Source organism: Lissotriton helveticus, chromosome 3_1, assembly GCF_964261635.1.
Source record: "Lissotriton helveticus chromosome 3_1, aLisHel1.1, whole genome shotgun sequence".
NCBI lineage: Eukaryota > Metazoa > Chordata > Amphibia > Caudata > Salamandridae > Lissotriton > Lissotriton helveticus.
The window spans coordinates 2,085,660,163-2,085,686,703 of record NC_136061.1 but is presented as its reverse complement, the minus strand read 5'-3'; the positions used below and the strand labels follow the sequence as shown (position 1 = coordinate 2,085,686,703).

Below are 26,541 nucleotides of genomic sequence, written 5' to 3'. Positions count from 1 at the left end.
ATGCCACGTTGAAGTTGCAGTAAACTGCACACACAGGCACTGAAGTGGCAGGCCTGACAGGTTTGAAAGGCTACTTCTGTGGGTGGCACAGTCAGTGCTGAAGCCCACTTGGTGTATGGTATAGCACTTTACAGGGGACTTACAAGAAAATTAAATATGCCAATCAGGTATACACCGATTACACACATGTTTAGGGAAGAAGCACATGCACTTAAGCACTGATTAGCAGTGGTGAAGTGCTTAGAGGCCTAAGGCGAAAAAAAGATATAGCAAAAGCAAAAGGTTTGAGGGAAGACCACTCTAAGGAGGCCAGTTCTAACAGGGACATATTGCAGTTTATAAATGCATGTCACAACCAGTAAAACCCTGGCAGGAAGGGGCACTGAAAAAGGCTCAATGCCCCCCTTGTCATGGGAGTATGCTCCCATGTCGTGGGAGCATTGTTTATTTGATTACAAATAGAAAATCCTGCTTAGGAATTTTCTTTTTGAAAATAGAAATACATTGTAACTTTGCCATAAAGGCTTGGTCCTGCTTGACAGAGCAGTCCGGCAAAGTAACAGTGCACTGGCAGAAACCACCTTGATTGCTGTTCCTGTCAATGCTTGGAATATCCAGCGAGCCAACTGTCATTTCAAAATTTGTTGGTCAGCATCTCCGTCAAGTAGCAGAGTAATTTACTCCGTCAGCCTGGAGGAGGGGTGGGCCACTGGCTCAAATATAAATTGGCCCCTAAATCTTTATCTATGTTTCCTTTCCGGTATGCTGGATGTGCGGTTTATGGTATGCAACTTTGACTATGGTAAAGGTGTGAGTATTTTTCATACTACAAAGACTTCTCTCAGCAAGTTTCCTTGACATAGAAAGTAATCTTATTTAAACATTCTGATTAGAGCTTCAGACAAGGACTATTTTCATTGAGAAACATTGTCACAGAATGGCCGTCCCACGGTCATGCCCTGTTTGGTCGACTGGAAATATTGGGTCTAAATGTACTTTAATGGTCAATGGACTATCAAAGACAATCGGTAATAGAAAATATTGGTCTAGGTCCAAGAATCACCAGTTGGTGATGACGTTCTGACGGATCTGGATCAGAATATCTCACAAAATGCATGCGAATTTCGCAAAATTTCATTGTACGTAATTATGCTGAGTTTTGAAAAGAATTATCCACACATTTCCAAAATGGAAATCGGGAATTTAATACTGTATTTTTGTGTGAAATTAATCTGTGTAAAGAGTAATCAACTAGGTCTGGTCATTGGCATTGTTCCAGTGCTCCTACGAGAGCATTTGAATGGTCTTTAACCGCATGCGCGTTAGCGGTTTTCCCGCTGCGCGCTGCGTTTTTTAAAAAGCCGCGTTACATGACGAGCTGAGCTCGTCATGAGCGTGCGAGCGGCACAACTCATGACGAGCTTAGCTCGTCATGAGCGCGGAAGGGGTTCATTACATGACAAGAGGTAATGACGTCATTTTGAGAATTTTGAGTAATAAGCGCAATGCGAAATGCCAGAATGATGCCGGCCTCACAAACATTTCACCCCTGCCTAAATTAAATACAAGTAAGCCATTTGTAGTATCATGTTAAAATACATGCAATATCTTGATTTACCTATCACTTTTTCTACTGTTACCTTATATTGGATTATGGAATATAGGTTAATATTTATTTCCTCATATTTGTTTTATCCTATATAAAATTCATTTTCACTTATATTCTCATTCATTTACTATGATATTATTTCTGCTTTGCTATCACATTTGTATTTTTCTTTGAAAATTTCAATAAAAAATGTAAACACAAAAAAAAATTCATGCAATAGCTGCTCATTGATTGTGGTGTAGCATTTTCAGGGAACATGTCCGATAACTGCAGAAGTTACAGATGTGGCATCCTGTGGGATGCTTTTGCTTTTTTAAGCTAAAAAAAAACACCTAATAAACCAATATAATTACGTCACTACCTGATAAAAAGTATAGCTGGCCACTTCCATTTTCACTCATTAATACATTCGCACGAGGACATCCCTAGATGTTAATATTTTGTACAGTTTCAATACAAGGAAAATAAATGTAATTGCCTAATCAGGATATGATAATTCAAGTTGCCTCGTGGATAAACTAATACAGCGTCTTTTCTGTGCAGGCTGTGGATAACCAGACTTTAGTACAGCTACCCCGCAGCGTCAAGAGCATCATGGACACGTGGGTGCTCCAGATGGGGTTCCCAGTTATCACCATTAACACTTCGACAGGGGGAATCACCCAGCAACACTTTCTCCTGGATCCTGAATCTGACGTCACTCGTCCATCAGAATTTAAGTAAGTGTTGTATGAACATAAACAAAAAGATGCTTTAATCAGACTGCTCTAAAATGGAAGTACATGGATTAAGTGAGAGACCAGGTTGATCTTTGTAAATAAACTATGTGTAACAGTGTGAGGCCTGCAGTTAAATGTAGCAACCTGTGGATTCCCGTGCCTTTTCGCGTAAAACAGTTTTGCACTTGCCACCCATCTTAAAAGGTCTGTGATAACATAACATGACATAACATAGCATAAAATAGCATAACCACATCACACAACGTAACATAACATAACATAAACAAGTAGGCTAAATGAACTCAATTGTTGGCTGGGGCCTCCTTTTAAGGAGGCAGGTTCAGCTGTTTTCTAGGACAGGAAATGACGTGTTCGATAACAGCATCTGGCTATTGTTAGATTTGGGGTTCTCTAGTTGGCAGAAGTAGGTACCAATGTCCAAATAGAGACCCTTGCTTCTAGTCAGGGTAAGGGGGATACACTCTTTAGATAACCCCTGCTCACCCCCTTGGTAGCAAGGCACGAGCAGACAGTCTCATCAAAGGCAATGTGTAAAGTATTTGTACCAACATTCACAGTAACACAGTGAAAACACCACAAATGGACTCCACACCAGTTTAGAAAAATAAAGTATCTTTATCTAAACTACACAAGACCAAAACAACAAAAATCCAACATACACAGTTCAAGAATATGATTTTAAAAGAGTTCTAGGGTTTGCATCAAAATAATCCACAGTTGCGTCACTTTTAGCCAAAACATCCTGTAGATGCGACAAAAGTTCCAAGTGGAAGCTGCAGCGTTGAAAAACAAGAGATGCGTCACTCCTGAGACCCTGGGGAGACGATGCAACAGCCCCGCTGCTTGCAGCGACCATGTTGCGACAAATCCAGTCTGTATGGGGAGGGATGCAATAACTTGTATGGATTCCGGTGCGCAAGTTCGGTAGGAAGCGTCTCGCACAGGCACGATGCGACGGTTTTCGGGATGGCGATGATCTCCAGTGCGGTGACGATACGCGGTGCAACGTTGATCTTCTCCTCTCGCGGCCCCTCTATGCGTTGGCTCTGCGACGATGTTCGCAGCTATGGGATGCGATCCGCAAGCAAGCGATGCAACAGTCTCTCACAGCCACGACAGGCTCTGCAACGGTACTCGCAGCGACAGGAATCTTCCCACACCAGGGCGATGCGCTCCGCAAGGGAACGATGCGTCGGTTCTTGCAGTTGCAACAGGCGCTGCGACGATCTTCGCGGCAACAGGAATTTTCTTGCACTGTCGAAGATGGGCTCCGAAAGGGAGCCATGCGTGAACATTGCAGATCTTCTGTTCCTCTTCTTTTCCAGCTCCCCAAACAGCAGGCTACAACTTCCAGAGGCCCCGCAAATGAATCAAGCACTCCTGGAAGGGCAGAACTCACACAGCAGAGTGCATGGGGGAAGCTGAGGGTGAAGTCCTTTTGTTCCTGGGACTTCTTAACAGGAGGCCAGCTCTCCTCAGACCCTGGGAGATCTCTTCAAGCAAGGCGACACAGCAAAAACAAAGTCCTTCCCCTCTCCTTGGCAGAAAATCAACTGCAGGTGAGCCCAAAAACACACAGCAGGACAGTCCTTCCTCTTCAGTCTTCCAGCTTTCTCCTTGGCAGAAGATCCTTCTTCATTCCAGGATGATCTAATTTTCTGAAGTCTGGTTATCCCTTTTTATACCAAATATTCTCTTTGTTCTCTGAGGGCAGAGAGGCCTTGACTTAGTCAGAACCAGTTCTGGTCAGTCCTGGAGCACTTTGTTTACTTGATTTCTTCTTTCCTTTGAGAAAGAGGGGCAGGGTAGTCAGCCGCCCAGCAGGATGTGGAGCCAGCATTGTGGAAGGCAGGCACAGCCCTATTCAGGCCCAAGTGCTATCCCCTCCCATCACTCAAGATGCAGATGGAGCTATTCAGCCTAGGGATGATTCACTCAGCCTCTGGGAGCCACCGCAGCCCCTGTCACTCACAAACCAGACAGTCAATTCACAAACAGCCCAAGGCACACAGAAAGCTCAGACAAGAAAACAGCCACTTTCTCAAAGTGCTGTTTTCAAACAAAGGATTTAAAAAACATCCTTCCTAAAAGATAGGCTATTATATTCTGAGTTCAGGGATACCAAACTTTAATTTCCTATCTTGCTCCTATGGGAAGATATGCAGGTAAACATTATACACAACAAACACAAGGTGCTGAAACTTTGCAGACACTCACCCCCAGTCACAGATCTGGGTTGAATCCATCATCATTATTTAGCTCACTTCGCCACCTCAGTTCAGACCCAGCTATATGCAAATCAGTCTTGACCCTGTGCCTCATGGGAACAGTCCAGCCAGAACTGCCAAGCCAGGTCTCACCAGAACCGGAAACAAGCATCTTGGGACCGGTTTCTGGGTAACACCCTTCATCAGCCAGGTTAGCTTGAATCCAGTGGCAACGTGAGCAAGGGACCCACGTCTGGGCATACCCTGCCAATTTAGGGCAACAAAGCAAACACAAGGTGGTGATGGACAGAGCACTGAAACTTTTCAGACACTCACTCCCAATCACAGATATGGGTTAAATCCATCATCATTCTTTAGCTCACTTGGCCACCTCAGTTCAGACCCAGCTATATGCAAATCAGTCTTGACCCTGTGCCTCATGGGAACAGTCCAGCCCGAACTGCCAAGCCATGTCTTCCCATCCATCATCCCTTTTGGCATCGCTTTGGTCGCCCTAAGTTGGCAGGGTATGCCCAGACATGGGTCCCTTGCTCACTCTGCCACTGGAATCAAGATAGCCTGGCTCATGAGGGTTATAAACCCGAAACCGGTCCCAGGATGCTTGTTTCCGGTCCAGGGAAGACATAGCTTGGCATTTCGGGCTGGACGGTTCACATGGGGCACAGGGTCATACTGATTTGCATATGGCCATGTCTGAACTGGGGTGGTCGAGTGAGCTAAAAAATAATGATGGATTAAAACCAGATCAGTTGACTGGGGTTGAGTGTTTGATTTGCTCAAACGCTCCATCCATCATCCCCTTTGGTATCGCTTTGTTCGCCCTAAGTTGGCAGGGTATGCCTAGACGTGGGTTCCTTGCTCACTCTGCCACTGGATTCAAGATAGCCTGGCTGATGAGGGTTATGAACCCGAAACCAGTCCCCGGATGCTTGTTTCCGGTCCAGAGAAGACATGGCTTGGCAGTTCGGGCTGGACTGTTCCCATGAGGCACAGGGTCAGACTGATTTGCATATGGCCATGTCTGAACTGGGGTGGTGGAGTGAGCTAAAGAATGATGATGGATTAAACCCAGATCAGTTGACATGGGGTGAGTGTTTGATTTGCTCAAACGCTCTGTCCATCATCCCCTTTGGTATTGCTTTGTTCGCCCTAAGTTGGCAGGGTACGCCCAGACGTGGGTCCCTTGCTCACTCTGCCACTTGATTCAAGATAGACTGGCTGATGAGGGTTATGAACCCGAAACCGGTCCCAGGATGCTTATTTCCGGTCCAGGGAAGACATGGCTTGGCAGTTCGGGCTGGACTGTTCCCATGAGGCACAGGGTCAGACTGATTTGCATATGGCCATGTCGGAACTGGGGTGGTGGAGTAAGCTAAAGAATGATGATGGATTAAACCCAGATCAGTTGACTGGGGGTGAGTGTTTGATTTGCTCAAACGCTGCGTCCATCATCCCTTTTGGTAAACATTATACACAGCATTCCCCATTATAGCCTATGGGCAAGATAGCCTTTCAATAGTGAAAAATGAAAATGGCTGTAATTCACTACCAGAGCATGTCACCCACACTAGTACATGCTCTACCTTTCACATACACTGCACCCTGCCCAGGGGGGTACCTAGGGCCTTCCATAGGGGTGTCCAATGTGTACAGAAAGGGAAGGGTAAGGCATGGCCATTGTGGACACTGGTCAGGTCAACATGGCAGTTAGCAACTGCACACAGGCACTGCGGTGGCAGGCCTGAGACACCACTTTAGGGCTACTCCTGTGGGTGGCCCATCAGTGCTGCAGGCCCACTAGTAGCATTTGAATCAACAACCCTGGCACACTCAGTGCACTTTACTAGGGACCTACTGGTAAAACAAATATGCCAATCATGGATAACCAATCACAATAACAATGTACCTAGGGAGCAATTGCACTTTGACACTGATCAGCAGTGGCCGAAGCATCTAAACCAGCAAAAACGAAATCCATCATAGCGTCAAAAATACAGGAGGTAGAGGCAAAAAGTCAGGGGTAACCACACCAAAGATCCAGGTCTAACAGCTATTATCTAGATCAAATCCCCTCTGTTAGGAGTGAGAGGATAGTCAATTGGGGGGTGGATGGTTGAGAGGTGGGAGGAAATGTGAGTATTTGGACCAGGCAAGACAGCTCATCACGATAGGGCTGTGACACAGAACTCTATGCTGATCGAGGAGCCTCCTTAACCTGCCGTAGGTCCGCTTCTCATCCGTCCCTTCGCATGGAAACTCTTCAGTCAACCACCCACCTGTCTATTGATCTTACTGCTGGAGACTGCCTTCCAGTGCCTAATTTCTGGCAGTGTTTGCTGATGCTCAGCACCCACACTTATTTTTTAACACCGGTGCAGACTTATGACAGTTTACCACATGTTGCAGCTGACAGACTACTATTAAATAGGGCACATCATGGGAGTGTTTAACAATGTAATATATTAAAAGTGTAACACTTCCCATGTGCCCAGGCCAGTTTTACCGGTTTGGATAATTTACACATTTTCACATTTCATGGATTATGATTGTAAGAGGGAAGCGCTGTTTTTGGCACGAGTCAGCATAGCCAGTGTTTGGACAAGCTGTAGTTGTTTTCTGAAAAACATCATGGGCTCTGGGATTTTCTTTGTTACTCCCTTAGATATTTTACGTCATATTAAAAATCTTTGGACTCAGAAACTTTTTTGCTCCAAAGACATCTAGAGGACTGGGACAAACCTGCCTAGTCTATCTGATGGAGGTGTGTTGTCGCTGGGCCAAAGATTTAGGTTGCTCCCACTTGAAGCTTTTCCATAGCAGCAAATACATTTCAGTGGGATGTTGTGGAGAAGATCTGGCATTGTGGCTTCCTATTTATCTACAGAATGCAGCCTTGCACCGCTGGGGAAATCTGAGCTCCAATAAAGTGACTGAGTCTACATTTAGAAATCTTCACCAGGTGAAGATGCCAAAATTACCCTCCTGGCAAAATACCTTTTTGGATATGAATTTTGAATTTCTCTTATGTTTCCCACCAAGAGATAACAGCCTTACTGTTTTTTATATCTGTTGGGCCAATTGCTCCTTCCCTTGCAATCTCATATGGTGCCTTTGTTCTATGCAGTTTGGTGCACATTCAGTGTGTTAAAGACAAGAGAACAATAGAGATAGTGGCTGATTGTTCGCCTATGCTCTCTGATCTTCAAACAACCCATGAGAGAGGGGCTCAATAATCGCCTACACTCCGATCCATTTGTAGAGGCATCACAATCATTCAAACCATCTCAGGCCCACATACCTTCTGGATGCTTCCGGTCACATGCCTATTTCCCTTCAACTCATATGAGGTCGAACTATTACGAATAATTTGTCTTGGCTGTCTACTGCTTTTTGTCCTGAGGAAGACCGCTGTGTAGCATCTTACCTGCGCAAACCATAGCATTGAATGCCAAGTGGATTTAGTAGTTTTGAATGGTTTATTCTTTCTGTATGGTTGAATGTAGTGAAGGCTGACCTTTTGTGATTTATTACTCAAGAGAAACCCTTCATTTTTCATTGATTGTATTTGGTACCCCTTCTCGTGGTGAGTGCGGCCACTCGCTTCTTGTTTTGGATTCTGGGTTACCCCATTGACTTTAATAGTTTGTTGCATGCACAAGCGTCAGTTGGGGGTGCCTAGAATAAATCAACAGTCCATTGATGAGTGTTACCTTTCTTTTCTGGGCCTCACACTGTAGAATAAACTGCATTCATAGATGAGAATGATTGATTCACACACCCTTTTAGCAAGACCTTGAACATATGTTTTTGTTTGGTCTCCATTGTGTAGACTAATGCTGCCTTTTAGGGTTTTGTTCTGTAGTGGCAATCATGCTGGGGGGTTGTTCTTTAGTACCAGGGTGCCAGATATGGTATATGTTGAAATTTACAAGAAATAGAATCAAGTTAAAGACTCATAGATTCCTCGGAGTCCGTACACATCTTGTTAGTAAGGCTGAATGAGGTTGCTGATCTGCCCTTAGCAATAAACTGTACAAGACAGAGGCTACTTGAGCCGTTTTATGTTTTGCTCCACAGCCCTGAAGGTTCATACTCCCGCTTCGGGAGTTCTGCCTCTTCTATTCAGTCCAGCTGCTCCTTCAGCTGCATACATTTTAAATGGGCTAGTTTTTTTCCGAGCCACGCTACACTGCACAACAAAAGGTTTCAAGTTGTCATTTATAGACAGATAGAAGATCGATGTTCCTGGTGAGTAAGAGATAGTAACACTTTCATGCTTTTCTGCCGCTCCTGTTGTGCAACAAGTGTAATACTCTAGTGGCTCTCAAGTGACTCAACAACCTTCAAGAACTGAGAAGAGACTGCTGAATCCCCCAATTATGCTACATCTGATGGAAATTCTTGTCACTTGAGGATGGGATGGAAACTTTTTTTCTCTCTCTAATTGAGCTTGTCTACCTAATTCCTGTTGGATTAGCCTGTGTCATGCAGGGCTATCTCAGGATGATGTTAACATTCCTTAAGTGGCTGGAAAGAAATAATAAACCAAATCTCAATACAAGTCAAGTTAGAGAGTGTTTTGCCACTCTGTTATTTATTAAGAAACAAATGAAACCGTTTTCTGTGTTCAACACCATGTTTGATTTCAACCTAGTCAGACATTTATTTGCAGTTACCTGGACTCTATTTCCTAATGGTTAGTGCCCATAGCAGTTAAAATAGTACTTTTTAAATGTAGTATCTGGTAGTCAAACAACATAGCCTCCTCCACAAGTACCCCCTAGAATGCAGATTCTGTGGCATTCTATAACAATACATTTGTGACAAAGACTCTAAATTCTTTATTAGATATGCAGTAATCAGGAAAGGGGATAAATCAATTGGAATATATCTCTTTCAGTAAACTTAATAGTGTTTTTCATAGTGAATTGCTAGTTCTATTAACTAATGCTGTTGTCTTAAAAGTCCTGTTGCGTTTTTAAATTGAATCAAGAAATGTTTCTTCACACTCTCTTTCTGAAGTGACTAGACGCTAGAGTGCTCAACCTCAAAGCTGGGGAACCGGATTCGAGTTTCGCCAGGAATTCTCAACATCCTGTGATTCTGGGTAAATCACTTAATCTCCCCATGCATAACAAAAGGAATGTGTCCATCTGTAATACAACTGGTACTAATGTGCAGCGCTCTGATACTTTCAGGTCGAGTTCACACTACATAAAATTCCCACCAAAAATCCTTCTTCAAGTACGGAGAAGATCGTCCCCAACTTAGATGCCACGAGAATACCCAGATCTTACCTTGACTAAACAAAGGCTGTGGGAGCCTCAATAATATTATTTGTCAGCTACACTTGTCATGTGTCTATGTTAGGGTTGTGTAGAAACACTGTCATCTCTAAATGCACACATTTCTTAAGCTACCTTCTTTTATACACAATGACTTTTGACATGCAATTGCTTGAGTGACAGTGCAGGATCAGTATCTCCGAAGCCACATTGCTCACAATTCCACTTCGTATAAGGCCTGAACACGACATGGCTCTCACAATAGAATAAACAAATGCCAACTGGCTGAAGCCTCGACACGGATATATGGATACTGTTTTTATAAATACGCATGCATTTCCATGTTCAAATTAGAGGATCACTTGATGTGTCAGAGTCTGAGTCCAACTGATTCCTCTTTCCCCTCTGCGAGGAGGTATGTTCAACTTGTGACCAAGACTGGGACTTGCATCCGCTTTTCTTTAGGTAATGGGGCGTTAAATCAGGGGAAAACCCGCTCTAGTTAAGTAGGTTAGGGAGCGCATAGTAGCAGGACAATATGCAAAGTCCTGATATACCCACATATATACACTGATTTAGTTTATTGGTGGAATCTTTTATCCCTTTGACCCATTTGAAACAGACTGGAGCTTAGAAACTAGCTTGTATCTGCCTAAAATAACAACAAGGTAAGCAATAGACAAGCGTGCGGATATAAAGCTGAAGGCACCCACTCATGTATGTAACAGTAGCATTGAACTATGCCCATTTGGCATATTTAATTTCCTTGTAAGTGATTAGTAAAGTGACACTACCTGTGCCTATGGCCTACAAATTAAATACTACTATTGGGCCTGAAGCACCGATTGTGCCACCAACTTACGTAGCTTTCCAACATGTCTCAGGCCTGCCTTTGATGCCTGTGTGTAGTTTTAAAAACTTCCTTTGCAACCTGGCAAAATGAACCTTTTGCCACACCCAAAATGTCCTTTTAATACATAAAAGTCAGCTCTAGTGTAGGCCCTGGATAGCCCAGGTTCCAGTACATTCGAAAGGTTGGAGATGTACTTGAGATGTACTTTGAAGTTGAACATGTCCTGGTTATGAAATAACCCTTACATTTGTTTTTCACTACTACAAAGCCTACCTTTCACATAGGATAACATTGAAGTTACCTTATTACATTTAATAAGCTTTAATTGCCAAATGGAACAGGTAATCCTTTCATGTTTAGTCTCTTTGGAATTGTGATGAGAAATACCAACATATAGTAAATTTAGATTTTAAATTACCATTTTGAAAATGCCGCTTTTAGAATGTTACAAAAAGAGCAATTGATGGACAGAATGCAGAACAATGTCATACATTCAAGACAGTACAGAGATCTGGGCATAAATTCATCGTTTTTGTATTCCCTAATGCTATCCAGTTTAAACCCAGCCTTCTGCAAATCAGTCTTGACCATGCGCCCAATGGGAACAGTCAAGCCCGAACTGCCAAGCCAGGTCCTCCATGGACTGAAAACAAGCAGCCTAGGACAGGTTTTGGGGTTTCACCCCTCATCAGCCAGAACAGCATGCCTCCAATGGCATGGAGAGCACAGGACCCATATCTGGGCATGCCCGTCCCACTCAAGGTGACAAATGCAAAAAAAACTATTGATGGACAGAATGCAGAACAATGTCATACATGCTCCCCAGTACAGAGATCTGGGATTAAATCCATTATTTTTTGCTCCCCATGCCATTCCAATTTAAACCCAGCCATATGCAAATCAGTCTTGACCCCGTACCCAATGGGAACAGTCCAGCCCAAACTGCCAAGCCAGGTCCTCCATGGACTGTAAAGAAATATCCTAGGACCGGTTTCGGGGTATCTCCCCTCATCAGCCAGGATAGCTTGACTCCAGTGGCATGGAGAGGATGGGACCCACATCTGGGCATACCCATCCCACACGGGGTAACAAATACAAAAATAACAATTGATGAACAAAATGCAGAACAATGTTATTCCTTCAGCCCAGAACAGAGATCTTCTTGTGCTCCCCATGCCATTCCAGTTAAGAAGTGGGTCCCGTGCTCACCACACCACTGGATTCAAGGTAGGCTGGCTGATGAAGGCTGATGCCCTGAAACCAGTCCCAGGATGCTTATTTCTGGTCCAGGGAGGGCCTGGCTTGGCAGTTCGGGCTGGACTGTTCCCACAAGGAATAGAGTCAAAATTAATTTGCCTATGGCTGGGGTGGTGTGGTGACAAAAGAATGATGGATTTAACTCTGATCTTTGTGACTGGGGGTGAATGTTTGCATTGTCCAGCATTCCGTCCATCAATTGTTTATTTTACACTTTTAGAAAGTTGGCATTTTCCTGCCATAGCCATTTAGAGCCTGTAGCTTGTCCCTGGGTCACATGATTGGGTGTAGGTAACAGATGTGCTTTGTGTATTGCTCCTAGACAACCACACAAAATAGAGAGATTAGGTGTACCTGGATGTGCAATGTTAGACCTGGCACCATTGGCTTGGGTCTCCCTACCATGTTTTGCTGTTGCCTCTTGAGTTTTTGCTGGTCTAGATGCTTTGGGCACTTTGCCACTGCTATTCAGTGCCAAAGTGCAAGTGCTCCCCTTTGTAAAGTGTTGTATTGGATTAGTGACTCCATGATTGGCTTATTTGAGTTACTTCTCAGACCCTAGTACAGTGCACCATGTGTGCCCAGGGCCTGTAAATCAACTGCTGCTGGTGGGCTTGCAGCACTGATTGTGCTACCCACAGTAGCAGCTTGTAAAATATAGCTCAGGCCTGCCATTGCAGAGCTTGTGTGCAGTCTGGGACTGCCATGTCAACTTGGCAAGTGCACACACTTGCCAGTCCCTAAACCTTCCCTTTTCTACATATTAGTCACCCCTAAGGTAGGTCCAAGGGCAGGGTGCACAGTGTGTAAAAGGTAGGACATGCCCTGATGTGTGTGGCATGTCCTCATAGTCAATTACAGTCAATTTCGTTTTTCACTATTACAAGGCTACCTGTTCCCATAGGCCAGAATGGGCAATTTGATTATAATATCTTATAATCCTAACTGACCCAGGGAACAAGGTAGAAATTTGAATTTAGTATGCTTGAACTCAGAATGTTAAAATACATCTTTTAGTGTGGGTGATATTTACATTCTGTGTTTGAAAATACCACTTTTAGAAAGTAGGTATTTTCTTGCCTAACCATCCAGCATGTCTGTGCTAGGTGTGTGTATTCCATGTCTGGTTTGAAAGTGACAGGGGGCTGGTGAGGGCCTTGGCTCCAGCAGTCTGATGGGTTAGGGCTGGGCTGAATAGAACCTGCACTGAATAGAGAGTAGTGGGCGGAGTTTTCCTTTCACTGACCTGAGCCCTCATAGAATAGAGAGTCGGGGGAGGAGATTTCCTTTCAGCTACCTGGGTCAGGTCTGCTCTCAAATAATGCTGTCTCCACCTCCTGCCAGGAAGCTGCACCCAGGAGGACAGAACTGGTTTTGACTAGGCACAGACACCCTCTGCCTTCAGAGGCCAAAGGATTTTGCAATAAGAAACCAACGCATCACCTCCTCTCCGGTAAGGAACCGACCCATCACCTCTCCTGCGCTGCAGTAAGGAACCGACGCACCACCTCCCCCGAAGCAAGGAACCGATACATCACCTTCCCTGCGACCCTTTTGTTTGATTTGCCTGACGCATCCAAGGTACTTTGAGTGTAAAGTGTCGCTTTTACCATCTACATTGAACTAAGCTAATTTTACCATTTTAAAGACTTTTTGATTACAGTAGTGTGGATTTTTGTTGTTTGGTCTTGTGTTAAGTCTAGTAAAGATTACTTATTTTTCTAAATTGGTGTGGTGTCCATTTGTATTGTTTTCACTGTATTTCTGTATGTGTTCACACATGCTTTACACACTGCCTCTGAGATAAGCCTGTCTGCTCGTGCCAAGCTACCAAGCGGTGAGCAGAGGTTATTTTAGAAGTGCAGCCCCTTACCCTGCCTAGAAGCAATGGTCCCTATTTGGACAAAGGTGCAAGCCATTGCCAACTAGAGACCCCCATTTATAAAATGCAATTACTGGCAGGATGGAAGAGAGGAGCTGGACACAGCCCAACTTACATTTAAATAGGCTGTGTCCCGCCACCACACAAAAGGCTGCATACCCCCTGTAATTAGTCTGGAGCCAGGACAGGGGAGGCAGGATGCCTGGGGATTTTGAAGGGGAACCTCTATATGCTTCTCCCACCATCCAGGGAAAGGGTATCAGGTATAAATTGTGGACCTCAGACACCACCTCTTCACTACATTTCTGGACCGTTGGATCCTTTTCCACGAAGAAGCACTGCTGTGCCGCTGTAGGACTGCCAGTCTTCTGGACAGCTGCTCTGAAGGAACTGCTGCCCTGATGTGCTGGCCTGAAGCCCTCTTGCTTGGGTAAGAAGAAGTGGACCTGCAACTTCATCTTGAACCCAGTGCTACCAGAGTGACTCCAAGGGCTAGTCTGCTGGACCCAGCTGAAGTGATTGACAAGTAATGCCCACCGGGTATGGATGGGTCCGTTCGCCCTGAGACCTCGCTGCTCGCAGTGTGATTCAATTCGTAGCTCCGTCAGCCCTACTCTTCATGCTACAGCATTGATCCCTGCGTGGACCACCAATTTGAAGTTCTATCAACGCCCATACACAACGCATAGCCTGTTCTTCGCATTGCACCGGCAGCCTCCGACTATACTCTCCTTGCTTCTCATGGCCCCCTACACCGCAAATGGGAGTCTTGTGGTATGGATTTGAGATGGTAAAACTACAGCTGGCCTACCCTCATGACTATTTACAACAAGGGGTGGTGATGGACAGAGTCTCTGAATTAAGCAAAGTACTCTCACCCAGTCAAGAGATCAGGGCTAGATCCAACACCGTTTTTTAGCTCATTGCACCATCCCAGTTTCAGAACCTGGCTGTATGCAAATTAGTCTGTCCCTGGCCCAGTGCATCATGGGAACAGGGCAGACCAGACTACAAAAGCCAATTCTTACACTGGGAAGGAAACAAGCTTCCGGGGACCGGTTTCTGGCATCTCAGCCGTCTTCGGCCCGGCTTGCTTGAATCCTGATGGTGCAATGAGCAAGGGACTCACATCTGAGTATACCCTTCCACGCTTAGGGTGGACAAAATTATTTACAACAAGGGGTGGTGATGGACAGAGTCTCTGAATTAAGCAGAGTACTCTCACCCAGTCAAGAGATCAGGGCTAGATCCAACACCGTTTTTTAGCTCATTGCACCATCCCAGTTTCAGAACCTGGCTGTATGCAAATTAGTCTGTCCCTGGCCCAGTGCATCATGGGAACAGGGCAGACCAGACTACAAAAGCCAATTCTTACACTGGGAAGGAAACAAGCTTCCGGGGACCGGTTTCTGGCATTTCAGCCGTCTTCGGCCCGGCTTGCTTGAATCCTGATGGTGTAATGAGCAAGGGACTCATATCTGAGTATACCCTTCCACGCTTAGGGTGGACAAAATTATTTACAACAAGGGGTGGTGATGGACAGAGTCTCTGAATTAAGCAGAGTACTCTCACCCAGTCAAGAGATCAGGGCTAGATCCAACACCGTTTTTTAGCTCATTGCACCATCCCAGTTTCAGAACCTGGCTGTATGCAAATTAGTCTGTCCCTGGCCCAGTGCATCATGGGAACAGGGCAGACCAGACTACAAAAGCCAATTCTTACACTGGGAAGGAAACAAGCTTCCGGGGACCGGTTTCTGGCATTTCAGCCGTCTTCGGCCCGGCTTGCTTGAATCCTGATGGTGCAATGAGCAAGGGACTCACATCTGAGTATACCCTTCCACGCTTAGGGTGGACAAAATTATTTACAACAAGGGGTGGTGATGGACAGAGTCTCTGAATTAAGCAGAGTACTCTCACCCAGTCAAGAGATCAGGGCTAGATCCAACACCGTTTTTTAGCTCATTGCACCATCCCAGTTTCAGAACCTGGCTGTATGCAAATTAGTCTGTCCCTGGCCCAGTGCATCATGGGAACAGGGCAGACCAGACTACAAAAGCCAATTCTTACACTGGGAAGGAAACAAGCTTCCGGGGACCGGTTTCTGGCATTTCAGCCGTCTTCGGCCCGGCTTGCTTGAATCCTGATGGTGCAATGAGCAAGGGACTCACATCTGAGTATACCCTTCCACGCTTAGGGTGGACAAAATTATTTACAACAAGGGGTGGTGATGGACAGAGTCTCTGAATTAAGCAGAGTACTCTCACCCAGTCAAGAGATCAGGGCTAGATCCAACACCGTTTTTTAGCTCATTGCACCATCCCAGTTTCAGAACCTGGCTGTATGCAAATTAGTCTGTCCCTGGCCCAGTGCATCATGGGAACAGGGCAGACCAGACTACACAAGCCAATTCTTACACTGGGAAGGAAACAAGCTTCCGGGGACCGGTTTCTGGCATTTCAGCCGTCTTCGGCCCGGCTTGCTTGAATCCTGATGGTGCAATGAGCAAGGGACTCACATCTGAGTATACCCTTCCACGCTTAGGGTGGACAAAATTATTTACAACAAGGGGTGGTGATGGACAGAGTCTCTGAATTAAGCAGAGTACTCTCACCCAGTCAAGAGATCAGGGCTAGATCCAACACCGTTTTTTAGCTCATTGCACCATCCAGTGAAGAATTGGCTTGGTAGTTTGGTCTGCCCTGTTCCCATGATGCACTGGGCCAGGGACAGACTAATTTGCATATAGCCGGGTTCTGAACTGGGATGGTGCAGTGAGCTAAAAAACGGTGATGGATCAAGCCCTGATCTGTTGACTGGGTAGGAGTGTTCTGATTAACTCAGATACTCTGTCCATCACCACCCCCTTTTTGAAATTACCCTCATGACTATAGCTGAACTGCACTCCATTACGGTCTGCCTGAACTTGTGACTTTGACCCGGTCCAGAGCAACCAGATAGCCGCGGTTATCGCTTCGTACTTTTTTGGGCACAATTTTACCCTAAAATCTTTGCATATTCATAATTCCGGTACTAATGATTAGGTTTTTGTAGTTTTTGTCTTGTTGTATTCACCAAATGTAGCTCTGTTATTCTAAACTGACGTGGGACCCTTCTGTAGTGTGTTTTCACTGTGTTACTGTTGAAGTTTTGCACAAACTGCTTTTACACAATGCCTTTGAGTTAAGCCTGCCTGCTCTGTGCCAAGCTTCCTGAGGATTGAGCACAGGTTAATTTAAGATTTGCTTGTGACTTCACTTTGAGAAGAATAGTGGTTGCGGCTGAAGAAGGGGTTCTACCCCCTCAACCAGTAACCCAATTTTTAACTCTGATATTTTCACATCAATCTTTCCTATTTTGCCATCACACCGCTAGGTAATGCGCACAAAGACAAAAGTGGTTACCTGGTAACTCATGTATGAAAACAAAATGCTTTTCACATATGTACAACACTCTCGCAAGCAACCACACCCCAATGGGGTCATGTGCTATCTTTCTGAAAATGTGCTTCGCCTTGCCACATTGTGATATGAAACACTAAATACATTCTAGAGTTCAGAACAATACAATACAACTTCATTAGTAAAGAATATGCTTCTTGCTGTGAACATACTTGTATGGTAGTGTATTAGATATAGGAATGATTTCCAGGGAAATGTCACAGTACCTAATAAATAAATTTCTTTATACATTTTGCAGTTACACGTGGATTGTACCAATCACCTGGATGAAAACAGGAAATGCCCAAGCTACTATATGGCTCGAGGGCAAATCAGGTATTTACTGTTTTTATTCTAGCAATTCAGAGGCAAGATACAGCCGCGACATGTGCAGGTAAGAGCGGCGGGGTGATGGGGCAATATTTGTTTTAGGGGTTCAGACTTATTTTTAGCATTCAACTTTGACCAGGAGAGAAAAAGGCAAAAAAAGAGGAAAGAAAGAGAGAAAGATAAAAACTGTGAAAAAACGGGAATTCAGGGATTGAAATATGCATGACTAAACAGACAGGAAGTGCATGGCAGTAGATGAAAGAGACATTAGGTTGAATAAATCCAGCAAAGCAGGCGACAACAAAATAAATGAATCACTCAACTAATTCTTAACACATTAAGGGCCATATGTATCAAAAAGTTATTTTGCGATTCTCAAATAGCGATTTTTTGAGAATCGCTAATTGAGAATTGCAAAATGCTATGTACGTAGGATTAGAAAATAATTTTGCGAATCCTACATATTCCTTAATTGCGAATCATAAATTGTGATTGGCAATTAACGAATACCTCCCCATTCATTCCTATGGGCCTCTAGGCCGATAGGAATGAATAGGGAGATATTCACAATTTGCGATTCTCAATTAGAGAATCGCAAATTGCGAATGCAAATTCAAGGGTGCCAGAGTGCCAAAAGGACACCCTGTTGCACCCCTGAAATGTACATGTGTGCGCATGTGGCACATACATGCCCTAATGGCATGTATGTGTGACACATGGCACTTTGAAAAATGCAAAAAAGTTGCATTTTTCAAAGAAATCGCAAATTACCACCAACTTGAAGTTGGTGGTAATTTGCGATTCCTTATGGACAAATGGCACATTTTCTGTGCCTCTTACATTGCATTTAAGGAATAGCAATTTGCGATTCCTTAAATGCAATCGCAAAATAGGGAATCGCTATTTTGCGATTCCTTATTTTGCGAGGCTGTTACATCCAACTTATCTGAATTGCGATCACAAATGCTGAAATTCTGCGAATTTCGGTGTTTGCAAACAAAATTTTGTTTCATGCATATGGCCCTAAGTGCTGTATAGTAATACATACCTTCCTAGACATTATGACACAAAAATAATTACAAATGACATTGTGAACATTCACTATGCTACTTTAATCTTAATATTCAAGAATCGATATACATCTCAAGGAATGCTCTAAGGCCTTTACAAAGTTTATGTTGAGCTGTGGGTCCAACATCTAAAGAAGGTCTTAAATCCTTTTGTACTCATTTAGAATTTCCAGAATTCTAGTGCCTTTAGCTATAGACCCCATGTTCAAGAAAGGCAATTACATTGGCATTAGTTGCAATTCTATTCAATTTTTCTTGTGATTCCTAGTTGAAATAGCTGGGAAATGTTCTGTTTTATAGGTAAAGAAACTAGGCTAAGGAGAGTAATGTTTTTTCTGATGTCCTGTTTGGCTTTTGAGAGGGCCTGAATTCTTGTGAACTATGACTATATCTGTTCCTATCCTCTAGTAAATCTGAAATCCCTAACAAGGGGGCTTTGCATCTGGATTTTATGAACCTGTTCTCCATTATTTATGTTGTAAGAGACCCAAATTATGGACAATAGTGTCTGGTATGTGAGTAGCTCCAAAATTGGAATACCACCTGAAATAAATGTATAAGTGGTTGCGGGGCTCATTTCACGTTGGGCAAAATGACATATGTACTTGGCTTGTTAGCTCAGACTAGGCTGCCCACCAAGAATGTGTTTTCTCCCCCATTTTAATGGATTTATTATTTAGAATTAATTATTTAATAATCTTCTGTATAAGTAGCTGCTTAAAATATCACCTGATCTGCCTACTGTACTAAATAGACCATGGCTTTTTATACTGTATGCAGATGCTGAAATCTTAATATCACATAGAACAATTGGTTTTGAAAGGTCAGTTGCTATATTTATGACACTTATGAGAACATTTGGCATGGTCACAAACCTAATAAAGTCAAACAATATGCCCAATGGCCATACCAACATGAAAACAAACACAGGCATTGTCAGTCTAGGAAGAACAAAACTGTTTGTATTTGTAGATATAATTTAACATGACAAACTAAATTGGTAGTTTCCAATCACAGCAATGCATACTAGATTTTCTAAGACCAATGGGGGCATGTTTATTTTCACCAGGAGACATAGCAATACCCATGTTCCTGTTGCAATAAACGTATGCCTTACTAAAGGTATTAGGAAATTGCATTTTTTCATGGAAAAGTTACCAAAGTCTCGATTTGATTTGTGGATTTCTTTCTGGCAAATTGGAGTTCATATTTTAAAGATAGCATGTACCAATAGGTCGGTTTGCGTCCAAAACAGGAATCAGTTTGGGCTGCAAGGCAGTATTTGAAGCACTTGCTGTACTGATCATGTTGAATAAAAAACAGTTACACAGTGGCAGCTCGCATAGGTAACGCGGTGGAGTGTTGAGGCAGGCGGGGGAGGAGCTGGGTGGGAGGTCGTGGATTCCGACATACGAAGGCAAAGGTGAGCGTAAATAAATAAATTAATATCTGCTACCGTCGCATGTTGGACTGCACTACTTCTCACCCAGCCCATCCCCCGCTCCACCTCACTGCCCCACAGGGTTACATCTGCTAACTGCCACGGCAGTTACATCCAATATTCCTTGATATCTTAAATGCAGAGAGAAATCAGTCAATTTGAGTCATCTGCAAGAGCTTTCAGAGATTCAGGATGAGATTCAGGATGCGCTAGTTGTATCTCAGAATATTGAGTTCATAAACATTGGCCTATCACAATATCAACTATGGAATACCACTGCATTGTCAAGGCAAATATATAGGTGAGTATTGATTTACTTTTTTTAACTTCACATCTAAATACCTGGAAGAAATATATATCATCTAAGTACTTAGATGAATGGTAAATCTATATTTACTTATATGTGTTTACCTTGATGATATAGTGGTAGTTGATAGTTTGTAGTTGATATTTTTGTACGTTGCTGTGAAAAATATTCTCATGACACACTGTGAGAAATTGGGTTGTTAGTTCACTGGGATGTGTGCCCTGGTCAAGCAGCAATGATAATCCTTGTCAGAGTAATGCACAAGCTAACCCTAAATTAACCTGTCCTCAACCCTCTGGTAGCTTGGCACAAATCAGTCTGGCTTAATCTAGAGGCACTGTGTAAAGGATGTATTCAAATACTAATAGGGTAACGGTTCCTGGAGTTGTGTGTCTCAGGGTGGATACATGACAAAAGTGAGGGTGTCTACCTTATTAGGAAGTAGTGCCCTCACACACCCATAATGGTGCAATGCCTCATCACCGGGCTGAGTTGTTCGTGGGGTCGGTGCTGCAATGATCCACGGGCCCCGCAAGAGTGCTCTTTGACAGAAATCTTTCAACAAAATAGCCGTGATGATGAGTGTGGAAGTGTAGGATTAGTGAAATGACGAATTAAGAATACCTAAGGTGTACCAACAACAAATTTAATCCGGGGTTTCCTTGGTAAGGATAAAAAAGAATGTGTAGACTATTCTAATTATGAAGAAAAACAAACAACGTGTGAATAACGCGTAGGTCGACATGTTTCACACCTCAGTGGTCCAGGAGGGATCCATGGCATTTCATCAGAACCAGTGAGTAATAATTAGTATCCCTTCCCTTAGTCAGGGATGGGTGAGTGCAATTTGGTACCAAATGATGACCAGAATGTGATTATTTAGGGCAGTAAGTCAAACATGTACCCACTTGAGGGTAAACCTACTGAGTTTTTTATACGATCCAACCTGAAAGAAAAAAGTGTATGGTATTCTCGTGTTCATATACTATACGTACCCTGGGTTGTCCACAGGAAGTACATAATGACATTGAAATATCAATTGTAAATCAAAACATGCTAGGATCGCAGCGCAAAGCACATCTGGTGCATCGCGTCACACATCCCAAAGATTTAGGTGAGTGAACTTTTGATCATAGATTATAGGAACATAGTATGCTACAGATCAGTAATACTCAAAGTACGGCCCAGGGGCCGCTTGGGGCCCTCTTGAGCTTTACAAGCGGCCCACCTGGTGAACAACAGCATGAGCTGATGTTTACTTGCTAAGCCTAATATTCAGAAAAACATGTTATATAAATAGGCAAGCATTTATTAACTGGCAAAAAAATGCTTGCCTGTTTATTTAACCACATCAGGGCTAAGGCAATTCCTCCTCTGTGCTGCAGGACCTAGATTCCCATTGTTCATGACGAGCTCAGCTTGTCATGAGCACAGGAGCAGTGTACTGCATGATGAGCTGAGCTCATCATGAGCCTGGAAGGGGTTAAACATTGTATAGACCTCCTTGACCCACCCAGACCCCCTACCGCCAAACTGCTAGCATCAGTGCAGCCCTTGGAAACACCACAGATAGGTACTTTCTGTGGCCCCTTGGCAAATATTTGCGAGTACCCATGCCACAGACACACAAACAAACAAAAAACATATAATAAGTGACCCATGGTAAGGTTAAAAATATAGTCTTACCCTACAATGGGAATTTCGTACACCTTTGGTCATTAGCAGAGGACCACGTTAATGCTGTGACGAAAGTTCTACAGGGGCTAGTATAATGTAGTAGTCAAAAGAATGCTGTGGGCATTCTGAATGTTGCAACATATAAAACAAAGTGGATATGCTTTTAACGACCCGCACATCAAAGTGTCGACTTAATATATTAATTCAGCAACAGTAGAAATAAATCAAGTATTGAGTGCAGTCTTGCTGTCCAACGCTCATCCTCCTAGGGTGCCAAACTCTGCATCCACAGTTAGTGAAACAGATTTAACATTAACAAAAAACACCAGAGCACATCATGTTTGAGTTACTCTCATCCTCCATGCAATCAGCACTCTTCTTCAATGAATGTGCTTGTATTATGGAGTTGCCAATCAATAAAAATCACGTAGTGTGGATCAATCAGATTTTATTCCTTTGTATAATACAATGTTCCACAGCCGACGCGCGTTTCACCCTATCAGGGCTTCCTCAAGGCTGCAAATCATATATAAAGAATGTCCTGTGATCTACATGTCCATATGATATGTAAACAAACATATTTACACCTATACAAATATATATAGACATTGCTTATTAGACAAGATGTACTAAAAAAGACTCTTGACCACCAAAAATCTATTTCTTACATGTATATACATCGCCTATCCTTCAATTCATAAGCTAATAGTTTCCTCGAAGTGTGACTAGTGATGCACACAAAAGAAGACAGGACAGCCACCACATGTCAAAGCCAAGACCTAAATCTCCAAGTATTTGTCTTTGAAAGACAGAAAGACATTAGTGAATTAAAAGCATTCAAAGGTGAAGCCACCTACACCCATGAGATGATTAAAATTACTGAATATGTTTAAATCATCTCACCTCAAGGCGATATAATTCACAGCCTTTTTGTCTCTGAGGGTATGAGTTTCGAAAATAAATGATCCAATGTCCCAGATACTGCAAGAGAAATGCTTTTATGTAGATATAGCTGTAATTGCTGATCTTGTTTACACACTTGTAGTTATAAAAGAGGGCAATTAGAGGTTGCTGAATCTTACCTTAATATAAGATTCGCATTTTACTCTCCACACCAAATCATGCACGTCTTGTATCAATTCCTAGTCCTCTGAAATCACCCTTGTTGTGGAGCCATAATACGTTCCATCTATCATAATAAAAATAATCTGTTAAAACCCAATATTATTTGCTTATTTGTCCTTAGATCACATGTGCTCATCGTCATATCTGGCCCCAGTATTTTGGCCCCAATACAAGAAAAATAAATATGCTCACTTTCTCCCTGCCATCTTAGAATTTCTAGGGCTAAGTGTTTACAAGATTATGTCTCTATTAAATGTTCTCTTATTCTTATTGTTTGTGCAAGCACCACAAGGCTCCTTATTGGAATCCTATGATTATTCTCTCTTTAGTCAACACTCCACTTTTCCATTTAACTACTTCCATCACAGTGCCTTACAACCCAAATTTTTTGTTAAACCACGCACAAGGAGATACCCCAATTATGTCCTACAACCGTTATATTCTACATATATATCGCCATTCGGTACTATTATCCACGTCACAGCAACTACCCGATCACGATATACCAAGCATGTTCCTATTACTGACCGCGCGGTAAGCTTTTGTTTAGCATCCATGCATATTTGAAATCCGTCGTTCAAACGCCCATCTTTCCCCGCGTTCTTTTGATCGCCTCACGTCACTGCTGAAACTAAAAAGGGACATCTCTATCTGTATTGACCGTATTGCATACTATTGTGGCGGCCATCTTGTAATTCCGCTTCCAACAGTAGTCATAATTCTTCTACTACATATCTGGATAGTCTAAGAACTTGAGCACATAGAACCTACTCTCTTGCCAATGACCGAGTGACTGTCCTTCTTAATCCGGTGCATCACTCACCACATGTAACACTATAAAAACACCGTAAGAGATTACCATCAAGTTTGTTAATATCGCAATATCAACATAGATGAGTAAACATTCGAATATATTTGCATTCAACGTAATTTGTGCACTATTTTGCTCCATTCAATCTAAGTCCTTAATTTTAAGACTTGTTTTCAGTAAGAATGCATATGCCTTTATAACTGATTGATAGCCTATCCCTTACATGTAGTAACATATAATCTGTACAAACCCCATTGCAATTTCTTTTGGTTTTGAACAAGGTGGCCAAGAGATTAGATGATAGTGTCTGCCTTCGATCCTTTTTACAGGCATAGTTAATAACTCTTCCGCTCCAAGCTTAGAAGGAGTTCCACTATGTAGCAAGTGAAATTAAAGCAAAATGTCATAAGGCATAGTTATGTGTAGGATGAGTGAGGCATCCTCAGGACTAAATATACATACTCTGAGTGTACTCTGTCAAGTGTGTTATGTAATACAGTTAGTCCGTAATGAACAGATGCTCTACTGCGGTGGGCTAGTGGTTATCTTGTGCATTTGGTCCAGGGTATGAAATCATTGAGACAATGGGGTGTGTCATAAGATGAAAGACCCACCATTGAACAGCGAGTCTGCACTCCATCTAAATGAGATGACATTTTTGTGGTAGCCTTTTTGCAGCGGATGTTGCTCAAATGTACTGAACTCCTAGTTTTAATCATCCTGGTGGTTATCCCTAAGTAGCAAAGTGTGCAGGGGCAGATGATGAGCTAGATGCAGTTTTTAGAATTGCAATTTGAATGGCTCCTTTGTTCCCATGGTCGGGTTTAACCCAGTCGAACTTCTAGGTTGCTTTGCGCGAGTGCGCATACAGAACAGGCCCCACAAAGGTAATGACCCGTGTCCGGTGGTAGTCCCCACAATGCCCATTGAGGCTCCCTAGGGGGAGACAGGCGTGTGTGCACTAGTAAATCTCTCAGATTACTAGTGCAAACAAGGTATCAACAACATCTACAGTCCCAGTTTTAGGAACTGGCCGGAGTAATTTAATGAGTTTTTAAACTTGGTTGGAAGAGGGAGTGAAGGTCATTATACAGATGAGATTGTTGACAAGTTCCTTCACTTTTGTCTACAGGATGGATTCACTGTGGTTGTTCCTAGCCCTCTTGTATACACGGTTGATAATCCTAGTTTGGTAATGGCATGTGGTCAGGTTCCTACTCAGCTCCTTTGCCTACACATTGTATTCCTCAAGAATATTGCAGTTCTGCCATAAACGGAGAAATTGCCCCACCGGAAGATAGTCTCATAGGGCTTTTGGGTGGTGGCTGTCATAGAGCAGAAGACTACTCCGATCTGTGGGTATCTTGTAGTTCGCAGTTGACATTTTACCAGCTTCTCTGGAGATCAATAGGCCGAGGAATGGTACTGAATGCTCCAACACGGTGCTGCTGAATTTAAAAAACTGTCTGAGGGTATTAATCCATATGCAAAAGTCTGCACATGTATCCGTATTTCCATGCCACAGCATCAGGATGCCGCCAATGAACCTCTGCCATCCGATATTGATCTTGTATGGGTTCTCATCTGTGAGAATGTGTTCTCCTTCAAAGGCCGACATATAAAGTCAGGCTAAGCTTGGCAAAAAAGTACTGCCCATCGAAGTTCCTTGTATATGATGGTACAATTGATCCTTAAATTTAAAAAAGTTTTCTTTCGGAGATATAAAAGCACACTCCACAATAACCAAGATGGGTGTGGTCAATTCCCACAGTGTCTCTGCCATGACGGTGGTTTCCATCACTTCAATGGTGGCATCTTGAGGTACGTTTGTATATAGTGCTTGAACATCTTGCATGATTATATCAGTTTCGTCCTGTGGGGTGAGGTTCTGTAGTAGATTGAGTACATCCATGGTCTCTTTCTGATTTGTAGGTGTACTCATCACAACCGGTCTTAGGAAGTAGTTACAAAAAAAAGGGATTCAATGCTGGGTACAATTGGTCTCCCAGGTGGTGGTTGGGTCCCCTTTGGATCCTGGGCAATGTGCATAAATATTGGATTTTTCGGTCTGAGATTAACCAGGAAGTCAGTCTCATTTTTGGATATCCATCTTTCTGTCTCTGCTGTACTGAACTGGTGTTTGATCTTGATTGTTAACCTCACTGTCAGGTCTGTGTCAATGGGACAGTAGTATTGATTATTGGATAGTTGTCACAGGTACACTTCATCATAAGTAATAATGTCTTGGAGCACAATTGCTCCACCCTTGTCAGCAGGTTCTACTATGAAAAACGGGTCCTCCGTGATATTCCTTAGGATGTTGCTCACCCGATTGGACAAGTTATTGAAAGGAACGCGGGGTGATCTTACCCACATCTTGGAGCAATGCTTTTTTAAAGGCTATTACCTCACTGGGCATCAAAGCTGTAGTTGATGTAAACCATGAGGGATTGCTTAAGTCAGAATCTCCAGAGTTTTTGAGGGGTT

General features: G+C 43.2%; 1 protein-coding gene across 1 annotated transcript in view; it reads left to right on the top strand.

The window, feature by feature from the left end:
- Positions 1 to 26,541, top strand: part of LOC144824118 (aminopeptidase N-like) — a 270,629-nt gene that overhangs the window by 66,316 nt on the left and 177,772 nt on the right. Inside the window, exons 10-11 of the mRNA XM_078683231.1 lie at positions 2,153 to 2,328; positions 17,553 to 17,629. Of these exons, the coding sequence (XP_078539357.1) occupies positions 2,153 to 2,328; positions 17,553 to 17,629 (253 nt within the window). The remainder of the gene's footprint in view (positions 1 to 2,152; positions 2,329 to 17,552; positions 17,630 to 26,541) is intronic.